At 41.9% G+C, this 12,128-nt stretch overlaps 1 protein-coding gene across 1 annotated transcript; it reads right to left on the reverse strand.

Moving 5' to 3' along the window:
* Nucleotides 1–8,429: 8,429 nt before the first annotated feature.
* Nucleotides 8,430–9,602, reverse strand: LOC127103231 (uncharacterized). Its single transcript, XM_051040497.1, has one exon. It carries the CDS (start codon nt 9,600–9,602, stop codon nt 8,430–8,432), a length of 1,173 nt encoding a protein of 390 aa, XP_050896454.1.
* Between the last annotated feature and the right edge of the window lie 2,526 nt (nt 9,603–12,128).

Here is a 12,128-nt window from a genome sequence, read left to right on the forward strand (position 1 = left end):
GGAATAAAGGCTCAACAGCAACGGGTTCATACATGACCTGACAATGTTGGGGAATACCAAGAATTTCTTACAGCAGGTTCAGACATGACCTAACAAAACTCAGAAAAATCAAAAAGGGTATATCAACAGGTTCATACATGACTTGATGACAAACTTGAATACTTTGAGAAAATTTCCACAACAAGTTCATACATGACTTGACAACGTTGGAACAAAAGGTTCAGCAACAGGTTCATACATGACCTGACAATACTGGAATAAAGGCTCAACAGCAACGGGTTCATACATGACCTGACAATGCTTGAGAATATTAAGAAGTTCTGACAGTAGGTTCAGACATGACCTAACAAACTCAGAAAAATTCAAAAAGATTATATCAACAGGTTCATACATGACCTAATAACAAACTTGAACATTTTGAGAAAATTTCCAGAACAAGTTCATACATGACTTGATAACATTGGAAAGATTCTTCAAAAACAGGTTCAGACATGACCTGGGAATATTGGAATAAAAGCTCAACAGCAATGGGTTCATACATGACCTGACAACGCTGGAACATCCAACGAATTTTCAACAACAAGTTCATACATGACCTGATAGAACAGGAACATTCAAAGAATTTTCAACAACAGGTTCATACATGACCTGATAAAATAGGAACATTCAAATAATTTTCAACAACAGGTTCATACATGACCTGATAGAACAGGAACATTCAAAGAATTTTCAACAACAGGTTCATACATGACCTGATAAAATAGGAACATTCAAAGAATTTTCAACAACAGGTTCATACATGACCTGATAGAACAGGAACATTCAAAGAATTTTCAACAACAGGTTCATACATGACCTGATAAAATAGGAACATTCAAAGAATTTTCAACAACAGGTTCATACATGACCTGACAACACTTGACCATTCAAAGAGTGCTCAATAGCAGGTTCATACATGACCTGACAACACTTGGGAAAAACCAAAGGGAGTTTTATCAATAGGTTCATACATGATATGAGAATATTGGAAAACATACGAAGGAACATCGTTGGAGTTTTCTAACACGAAGAACCTCCAAGCTTATGGAAATTCCTCAAGATGATAAGTCATACATGACTTTCACGGAACCATCAGGAAAGACAAGGTATTCAAACTCTCTGTACGTGCCAACAACAATTGGACTTTGACCGTAAGCAATGGATTACAACCAGATTCCTTAACGGATTTTGCCAACAACAATTGGACTTGATGAAAGTCATTAGTAAACAATTATCGGCTACAACGGAGTTTGCCAGCAACAACTGGACTTGAAATGATGTTGGCGACAACCAAACTTCATATATCAATCACAAATGTATTTACAAACAGACTGACAGTGATGCCAACGACAATTGGGTTTAAAAATAAATGTTGGTTACAACCAGACCTTAAAGGATACCAGTTACAACTGGATTTGGTCAAAGACACTGGTGACAACCAGACTTAACAGACGATGCCAGTAACAACTGGTCTCAGAGGTCAAGGGATACAATCAACAACGAGACCTGAGATTATGCAAATGAGCGCGAAGCACTTTGGGCTATGCATGATTTGGATTTTGCTTATATGCATGATGTATGAATGATCATGAAATGCAAATGCTGACAATATACAGACTGGAAGTTAGGGAAATCTTTATGGAGGTACTGAATCCTCAACACCAATAACTCAACCGAAGGAGTGAGTAAATGCATCAAAGGAGGATCTATCAAGCTGAACAGTTACAACTGGCCCAATAATCCTTCCAGAGAATGATAAATTTGTGCTCTTTGGAGATAGATGTTGATCATCCAAGGGGAGTCTTGCAACTTGAGACTTGCGGGGAAAGACGAAAGATTTCCTTTTAATATTTCCACATGTCAAAGCAAAATTGTGTTTCTCAATATGTTGAAAAAAATCTTTTTGGGTTCAAAATTTCATTATTAACAAATAAATGACACTTTGCATAACAAAGAAAATCAGAAAATGATAGAATTTGATATGCAAACTTGTATTTATTCAAGAATGGTAGCACACAAATGGCGTAGCTCCATGGAATGTTACAAATTTGAAAATGGCAATAGGGAAAGGTTTACATTGAATCGCAATGACTACTACTATCCCTAATAACAATGACTCCACGAGACCTCGCTTCCGAAGGGAGTAACTAGATTGATCTTCCCTTTTTAGCTCTTCTGTGTTGATCAGTGACAGACTGATGCAGTATATGTCGTTTGTCCCTAATTTTTGCCTGGATCGCCCTTTCGGGTTTTCAATCCACCGGGACGCTCTTTTTTCCCTAAGTCGCCCTTTCAGGTTTTCGACTTAGCGAGCTACCATTTTTTTTATATCCCTAACTTTTGCCTAGACCGCCCTTTCGGGTTTTCAGTCCACCGGGGTTTGTTAGGCATAGTATCTTTTGACTGCATCAGAGTTCACAGGGTGAACGAGCTCTTCGCCATGCATAGTTGTGAGAAATAGAACACCTCCAGAGTACGCTCTCTTTACAACGTATGGGCCTTCATAGTTGGGAGTCCACTTCCCACGTGAATCTTTGTGTACTGGCAAGATCTTCTTGAGCACGAGATCTCCTTCCTTGAACTCTCGAGGACGGACCTTTTTGTCAAATGCCTTCTTGATTCGTTGCTGGTACAATTGTCCATGGCACAAAGCGGTCATTCGCTTCTTATCAATGAGATTAAGTTGATCATAGTTATTCTGGATCCATTCAGCTTCATCCAGCTTGGCTTCCATCAATATTCTCGTGGAAGGTATCTCTACTTCGATTGGGAGGACTGCGTCCATCCCATATACTAAGGAGAATGGGGTTGCCCCTGTTGAAGTGCGGACTGAGGTCTGGTATCCATGCAAAGCAAAGGGTAGCATCTCGTGCCAATCCTTATAAGTTTTCACCATCTTTTGCAGGATCTTCTTGATATTTTTGTTGGCAGCTTCAACAACATCATTCATTTTTGGACGATATGGAGAAGAATTATGGTGGTCAATCTTGAAACTCTCACATAATTCTGTCATTGTCTTATTGTTCAAGTTTGAACCGTTGTCGGTGATGATCTTGCTTGGGGATTCCATAGCGGCAGATAATCTCCTTCTTGATAAAGCGAGCAACCACATGTCTCGTCACATTGGTGTAGGAAGCAGCCTCTACCCATTTAGTAAAGTAATCGATGGCGACCAGGATGAAACGGTGACCATTGGAAGCCTTAGGTTCTATAGCACCAATCATGTCGATGCCCCACATTGAGAAAGGCCAAGGGGATGTTAAAACATTCAGTCGTGTTGGCGGTACATGCACTTTATCGGCGTAAATTTGGCATTTATGACATTTTCTTGCATAGCTGAAACAATCAGACTCCATGGTCAACCAGTAATAGCCAGCTCTCAAAATCTTTTTGGCCATGGCATGTCCATTGGCATGGGTCCCAAAGGATCCTTCATGAATCTCCTTGATTAACATGTCTGCTTCGTGTCTATCCACGCATCTGAGCAGAACCATGTCATGGTTTCTCTTGTAAAGCACATCATTGCTCAAAAAGAATTTGGACGATAACCTCCTCAGAGTTTTCTTATCCAACAATGTAGCATCTTCTGGATACTCTTGACTTAAAAGATATCGCTTTATGTCATGAAACCATGGTTTACCATCAGTTTCTTCTTCAATCAGTTGACAATAGGCAGACTCATCTCTTCGCTCGATTCGAATAAGTGGAGCTTCATTATGGAATCTGACTTGGTACATTGATGCTAATGTTGCCAAAGCGTCCGCCACTTGATTTTCTACTCTTGGGATGTGATGGAAAGTGATATCGTCGAAGTATTCTATCATCTTCATAACATGAGCGCGATACGGGATCAGCTTCGCATCGCGAGTTTCCCATTCACCTTTGACTTGATAGATCACCAAGGCTGAATCTCCATACACCTCAAGGATCTTGATTCGGAGATCAATTGCAGCTTCAAGACCAAGGATACAAGCTTCATATTCTGTGACATTATTCGTACAATCAAAGCATAACCTCGCTGTAAAAGGGGTAAAGCCACCATTTGGATTCATCAAAACAGCCCCCACACCATGACCACTGTAATTGGAAGAACCATCGAACGCGAGCTTCCATCGAGATCCTGGTTCTGGTCCTTCATCTGGGTCGGGGGTCTCACAATCTTTTATCACCATTATATCCTCATCAGGGAAATCAAACTTCAATGGTTGATAGTCTTCAACTAGTTGATGAGCAAGATACTCTGCTAACACACTTCCCTTGATTGCCTTCTGGGTTACGTACTGGATGTCGTATTCTGACAAAAGCATCTGCCAACGGGCAAGTCTTCCAGTCAAGGCAGGTTTCTCCAAGATATACTTTATTGGATCCATCTTCGAGATAAATAAAGTAGTATGGCAAACCATGTACTGCCTTAAACGACGAGCGGCCCATGCTAGCGCACAACAAGTTTTCTCCAAAAGTGAATATCGACTTTCACAATCGGTAAACTTTTTACTCAGATAGTAAATAACATGTTTTTTCCGACCAGTTTCGTCATGTTGCCCCAGCACGCATCCCATTGATCCTTCAAGCACAGTCATATACATGATTAATGGCTTTCCCGGGACAGGTGGAATTAAAATAGGAGGCTCTTGCAAGTATTGACGGATCTTCTCAAAAGCATTTTGACAATCAGAATTCCATTCAACATCTTGGTCTTTTCGAAGCAATTTGAAGATAGGCTCACACGTGGCCGTCATGTGTGAGATAAACCTTGAGATGTAATTCAAACGTCCAAGGAAACCTCTGACTTCTCGCTCGGTGCGTGGAGCAAGCATTTCTTGTATAGCTCGGACCTTGTCAGGGTCCACCTCAATTCCTCGTTGACTAACGATAAAACCAAGCAACTTCCCTGAACGGATACCAAATGTGTATTTTGCAGGATTTAATCGTAATCTAAACTTCCTAAGGCGTTCAAACAGCTTCTTCAGATGGCTCATATGATCTTCTTCATTCTGAGATTTGGCGATCATGTCGTCAACATAGACCTCTATCTCCTTGTGCATCATATCATGGAAAAGAGTGACCATAGCTCTTTGGTAAGTTGCCCCGGCATTTTTGAGACCAAAGCATTACCCTGTAGCAAAAAATGCCCCAAGGGGTGATAAAAATGGTCTTCTCCATGTCACCTGGAGCCATCTTGATTTGATTGTATCCAGAAAAACCATCCATAAAGGAGAAGACAACAAATCTTGCAGTGTTGTCTACCAAAGTATCAATGTGTGGTAGAGGGAAATCGTCTTTTGGACTAGCTCTGTTTAGATCCCTATAATCAACGCACATCCTCACCTTTCCATCCTTTTTGGGCACAGGTACAATATTAGCTACCCATTGTGGGTACTTCGCCACTGCGAGAAAACCAGCGTCAAATTGTCGTTTGACTTCTTCACGAATCTTCAGAGCCATATCTGGTCTTGTTCTTCGGAGTTTTTGTTTTACTGGCGGGCATTCTGGCTGAAGCGGGAGCTTGTGCTCAACGATGTCGGTGTCTAGACCTGGCATATCCTGGTATGACCACGCAAATACATCCACATATTCTTGTAGCAGCTTGACCAATCTCTCTCTGATGCTTGCTTCAAGCGTGGTGCCGATTTTGACTTCTTTCTTCTCTTCCTCTGTGCCAAGGTTGATTGTTTCCACCGGTTCTTCATGTGGCTGAAGGGCTTTGGACTCGTGCTCGAGTAGCCTTGCCAATTTGTCGGGGATGTAACAATCTTCTTCACCCTCTTCTTCGGCTTGATAGATAGGGGAGTCAAAGTTATGAGAGGTAGTAAAGTCATTGGATTCAACGGGGTTATCATTTATTCTGCATGTTTGAATGATTGATTTCTTTTAGAAAAGTGAAAATAGAAAATGCATAAATGAAATAATATTTTTTGTTTTTGAAAAGATTGCCATTTTCTTATGAGAAAGCCAAGTAAATGAATAAAAAGAATTTAACAAAATGCCTTTCATTCATTGATAATGATTATTTGAAAAATGAAAAGGGCCCATACAACATGATCCATTAGCCTTGGGCAGAGTTAAGGATTTGAAAGGAAAAAGACAATAATTATTACTTTGACAAAGGAAAAATTTCGGGGATCTCAACCGCCTTCCAGTTGTTCAAAGCTGTCTCACACCGGTAAACCAAACATGGCTCATCTTCATTTTTGGTGCTATCTTCAATTGCATTGACTTGATCTCCATGGATGAATCATGTGCTGAGGAATACTTCCTGGATGCTTCGGGTGTTGTCCTTTGTAGGGACTCGGGCTCCTTTCGCAGCGGAAGGCACATATCCCAGACCAAAGCGATCATGCTTCTCACGAATATCAATAAGCTGACCCCAACCTTCAGGGTTTCCTCCTTCAATGCTAGACTTTGCGCTTTTCAGAGAAGCGAAAGATGAACAAGCTTTCCCAACAGGGTCCTTCATTTCCACAAAAGTGGCATTGGCTATTTCAAGAGCTTGGAAAGAGGTTTCCAAAGCGTCCTCATCAGCCTCAATGTATCTGAAGGATGAAAGGTGACTGAAAGTCCTCCTCTCCAGAAATGATGATTAATTGATTGTCCACTACAAACTTCATTTTCTGATGTAAGGTGGAGGTAACTGCCCCTGCAGCATGAATCCAGGGACGTCCCAGCAAGCAGCTATATGCTGGATTAATATCCATGACTTGGAAATTAATCGGGAATACACGAGGGCCAATCAATATGGGCAGTTCCACCTCTCCAATCACGGTTCTCCTGGAACCATCAAAAGCTTTCACTACCAAGGCACTAGGCTTCATAGCTGGTCCTTGATAAGACAACTTGGCGAGTGTTCTTTTTGGCATAACATTCAGAGAAGATCCGGTATCAACCAACACTCTTACCAAAGCATCATCTTTGCATTTTACCGAGATATGGAGAGCACGATTGTGATTTTGTCCATCCTCAGGTAATTCCTCTCCACTGAAGCTCAAAGTATTACAAGCTGTGATGTTTGCAACTACTCCATCGAATTGGTCAACTGTTATGCTTTGTGTTACATGAGCTTGAGCAAGCACCTTCAACAAAGCCTCCCTATGGGCTTGGGAGTTCAATAGCAGAGACAAAATAGAGATTTTAGACGGCGTTTGATGCAACTGGTCCACCACTTTGTAGTCACTTCTCTTGATTAACTTCAAGAATTCAACAACATCTTTGGATTGGACCACTTCGGGCTCTTTAGCAGGAGTTACAACTGTTGATTCCTTGGTCGGCCCTTGAGGAGTCATATTGAATTCGGGCGTATAGATTCGACCACTACGGGTCATTCTGCTCATTCCTGCAATATTTGTGACATCTTCACTTACAGCTTCTATCACTTAAGCGTCTGCACTTCCTTCAACAACCTTATCCACAGCAGTAATCTCATATTTCCAAGGCACGACCTTGGTGCTCTCGTAGGGAAAAGGCGTGGGCATACATATTTCCACAGGCGACGGATGACTATTCTCAGGCGCCACCCTTCTGAGATAGTAAGGGATTTCAACTGGTTCAGGTAAATTGAAACAAGGTTCAATTACCAACACATCTTCATTCTTCACAGCACTGGATATTTGAAGCACTCCCTTATCCATTAAATTTTGAATGTTGTCTCGTACCACCTGACATCCCTTTGCGTGTGTGGCACACTCTTCACAATTGTCGTGATCAACATTAACCAGGCCAACTTCCACCAATCGAGCATGGAATGCTGCCAAAGGAGTCTTTACATCATCCACCTTCTCAACCATAACAATAGTAGATGCATCTTCAATGGCGTTCACCGCAGGATCTCCATGGGGAGGAAGAGGATTGCTCTTCACATTCGGTCCCATGTCCTTAAAAGACAAGATCTTACTTTCAATTAGCTCACGAACCCTATGCTTCAGAGCGTAACAACCCTCTAAGTCATGCCCGGGGGCACCTTCATGGAAAAGGCAGTGTGCATTAGGGTTGTACCATGGAGGAAGACGATCAAGTGGAGGTCCCATAGGCCTGGGAACCACCAACCCCTTTTGCAATAGGGAGGGATAAAGCTCAGTGTACGACATTGGGATTGGATTGAAGGTCGCCCTCTCCCCTTGCCTCTTATTTTGGTTTTGAGCATTTTGCTTTGGCGCTTGAGCTCTCGACTGTTGATAAACAGGAGCTGCAGGTGCTTGTTGATAAGCTGGAGGAGCCGTAGCACGTTGCTGAACTGGAGCTGGTCGGTAAGCTGGAGGCGCTTGATAAGCCTGAGCAGGCTGTTGATTGAATGCAGGCGTCACAGCAGCCACGTATGGTTGCGGAGCATACTGGACGGGACACATGGGTTGCTGATAGGGAATTGGTTGTTGAACATACTGCTGAGGTGGATATTATTATGGTCTCCTTCTTGGAGGAGCCCTTCCCTGTCCAACAGTCACAACATTTGTTTCCCCTTCCTTCTTTCTAGGAAACCCTCCAGAGAACTTCTTTGGATTAGCACTTGAAGTTCCAGCTACAGCCGCCAGTTTGCCATTCCTTACACCATATTCCACGCGAGCTCCTATAGCCACAAGCTCTGAGAATCCCAAGGAAGCACTTCCAACCATCTTCTCATAGAATTGAGGCTGGACAGTGTCGATAAACAGTTCGGCCAATTCTTTCTCAGCAAGAGGTGGTTCAACTTGAGAAGCCAGCTCCCTCCATCTCTGAGCATATTCTTTGAAGGACTCTTTGTCATGCTGGAACATGCTCTGCAACTGTCTTCTGTCGGGCGCCATGTCCATATTATATTTGTAATGTTTTATGAACGCGTCTGACAGGTCTTGGAAACAGCTGATCCTATTCTGATCCAGACTTAGATACCATTTGGAAGGAGCCCCACTTAAGCTGTCCTGAAAACAGTGGATCATTAGCTTGTCGTCCTCCACGTGTGCAGCCATTTTGCGGTAATACATGATGAGATGGCTTTTTGGACAAGTATGCCCCTTGTATTTGTCGAAGTCCAGAGTTTTGAATTTTGCTGGAATCACCAACCCGGATACAAGGCACATTTCTTTGGCAGCAGATCCAAAGACGTGGTCTCCTTCTAGATCTCGGAATTTCTTCTCAAGGAGCTGCATGTTCTCCTTTACTTCTCTGAAATCCTCAAGCCTTACTTCGTCACCAGCAACGGTTGAGTCGACAGTCTGATACATGTGTTTTTGATCTTCATAATGAGGAATATGCCTAGCATAGGCAGCTGGTGGAACCACAGTATGGATGACTGGACGTGCGTCAGTGTAAACCGGTAATGGCACGACTTGTTGGACAGATTGCCCCATGTCGTGCACCACCTCCGCTCGGGGGACGAAGTCATAAGGTAGCCCATACAGAGGAAGGGTTAAGGGTAACGTCCTCTGAGGTGGGACTTCCACTGCTGGGCCTGTGGTCTCTGAAATCACAGTCGCTTGCGGAATCTCAAACCTGAAGGTCAAAGCTTGCAGCATCTCTCGCATCTGAGACATGTCTCCCTTGATTTCGTCTAGTTCGGCTCTAACTCGGGCGCTCTCTTGTTCTTGTTCAGCCATTCTCTGTCTTGCTCTGGCGCGAGTATTATACCGGTGTTGAAGATTCAGCGTGAAACTGGAGGAAGAAAGGGCGGAATGAGACTCTATTTTTTTTAAGAATGTATGAATGCATCTTGTTTGATAAAAACCAAGAGTTTTGCTTTTTATGCATATGCAATGAATGGATGGATGCAATGTTTTTTTCTCTTTTTTTTGGTACGGGTTCAAAGGTCTGAGGTATGGATAAATTTGATTGCTTTCCAAAACGGGGTTCTCACCGGGTATGATCTAGGGCTTTGTTACAAAGGATCCCCAGAGTCATTGATTCACAAGAATGTTTGACGCTTACGGGAAATACTTTCCGGTCGTCAACTCCATCAAGGGAATCTATTCTGGGTGAGGTTCTCGTACCGACTCTTACGAAGTATTCACCTCGGGAGTCCGCACTACGCAACCATCGACTCGGTTCTAGACAGGGTACTCAGAGTCATGGATTCAAAAGACTGTTTGACGCTTACGAAAAATACTTTCCGATCATCAACTCCATCTAGAGAATCTATTCTGAGCGAGGTTCTCGTATCGATTCTTACGAAGTATTCACCTCGGGAATCTATACTACGCAACCATCATTCCAAGTTGGCCAAAGGTTCAATGTTCTAAAAGGTTCTTAGAGTCATGGACCCCTTTGAAACATCGAAGCTTACGAGGTATACACCTCGGGCGACAATATTTGCAAAAGGATCTACTCTAAGTGAGGTTCTCGTACCGACTCTTACGAAGTATACACCTCGGGAGTCTGTACTACTCAACCATCGTCCTATCTTATGTTTTTTTCACTCTAGACTCAGGTGTAGAGTCTTTCCCACATGATTTGCAATCAAATACCCAAGTACCCAACACAGTGGAACCAATATTCAACAAATATATCAATATAATATTAAAGATAATGAAAAGCAATAAATAAGGAAAAGCCACACTATTAAATAGACAAAGGCACACAAACGTCTTAACTAGGCTTGACTCGCTTAGGGATTGGGTGTAGTCCCTAGCAGAGTCGCCATCTGTCGTACCTCATAGAAAAAATGGGAATACGACCTAAGCGAAGCGCAATCGCATGCTCGCAATGATGGACTGAACAGAGTCGCCACCGAACTTTATTTATTCCTAAAAAGGAAAGGGAAAATATCGATAAAACCCAAGACAAAACGACAATGATTATTGGTCGTCGCAACCAAATCAGGGCTCGGGAGTCGATTACGCAAGGGGAAGGTATTAGCACCCCTCACGTCCGTTGTACTCAACGGGAACCATTAGGTCGGTTGTGCGCGTTAATGTTAGTTTAAAATGTTAGGCTTTTCAAGTTATTAAGTGGGAAAGAATAGAAGAGAGGAGAATATTTTTGGATTTTTGACGAAGGACTAAACCTAAGTTTTTTATTAGTGGGCCTGACAAGATTAACGAATCCTGCTCCTACGTATCTCAAAAGAGAAATCAAGGCTTACGTAGTTCTGGATAGAAAAAATGTTTGTTGGTTGGTCGATTTTAGCGAAAGCTACTTTGTGTCAAATCGACGAAAACATTGTTGGACTACCCAAAACAAGTGGAAAAACATTGCCTTGCATTATTTTGAAACAAAGTACCTTTCGTTTGAAAAAAGGTTTGAGGGGTTAATCGCACGACGGCGAGAAAAAGAAATTGATTGGTTTGATGTGTTTTGAATAATGGCGAGAACTTGGATGAGCGAGATATACATCTCGAATCCTAGTCTCAAGAGTGCGTGGTATACACCACGTTCCATTTCCATCTTACTTGCAAAAATGTTTAATAAGCATTAAGTGTTTTCGAGGTTTGATTGAGAAAGGGTTTGAAGAAACCGCATTGACAATTTTAAATGATGGCGAGAGCTAAGATAGGCGAGACATACGTCTCGAATCTTAATCTCAGGAGTGCACGGTATACACCATGTTCCATTTCCATCTTTATTGAAAAGTGTTTAATAATGGAATTAAGTATTTTTGAGTTTTTTGTGAAAATGACTTGACCCTAGATCAAGTATTGATGGACGTTTAAGAGAAATTTGAATGAGTGTTTGAGAGAAAACAAAGTGGATAAATTTGGATGATGGCGAGGGCTAGGATTGGCGAGATATACATCTCGAATCCTAGTCTCAGGAGTGCGCGGTATACACCACGTTCCACTTCCATCTTTATTGAAAAGGTCTTGACTATGAATTAATATTTTTTGAGTTTTTATTAGGAAAAATGGTTTGACGTTGAATCAAGTGTTTGATGAAAGTTTGAAAGAAATGAAATAGAATGGGAAAAAGAAATGGATTGATTTGTTTATTGAGAAAATACTCGACGTTGGATCGAGTCTTATTTTTGATCTTTTGGAAATTGTTGATTTTATTCTTGTGTTAGTAGCTAACTAAACAGTCAAAGAAATAAAACAGTAAAATTATTACACATCGGGGGAGTGGGGTACATTTTGTCAAATGGGGATTCAAAATACTGGAATAATTAAATCGGGCCCAAACAACAAATAATG

Source organism: Lathyrus oleraceus, chromosome 7 (assembly GCF_024323335.1).
Source record: "Lathyrus oleraceus cultivar Zhongwan6 chromosome 7, CAAS_Psat_ZW6_1.0, whole genome shotgun sequence".
Classification (NCBI taxonomy): Eukaryota; Viridiplantae; Streptophyta; class Magnoliopsida; order Fabales; family Fabaceae; genus Lathyrus; species Lathyrus oleraceus.

Coding starts and splice junctions, on each gene's coding strand:
- LOC127103231 (XM_051040497.1), bottom strand. CDS start 9,602: ATGGCTGAACAAGAACAAGAGAGCGCCCGAGTTAGAGCCGAACTAGAC.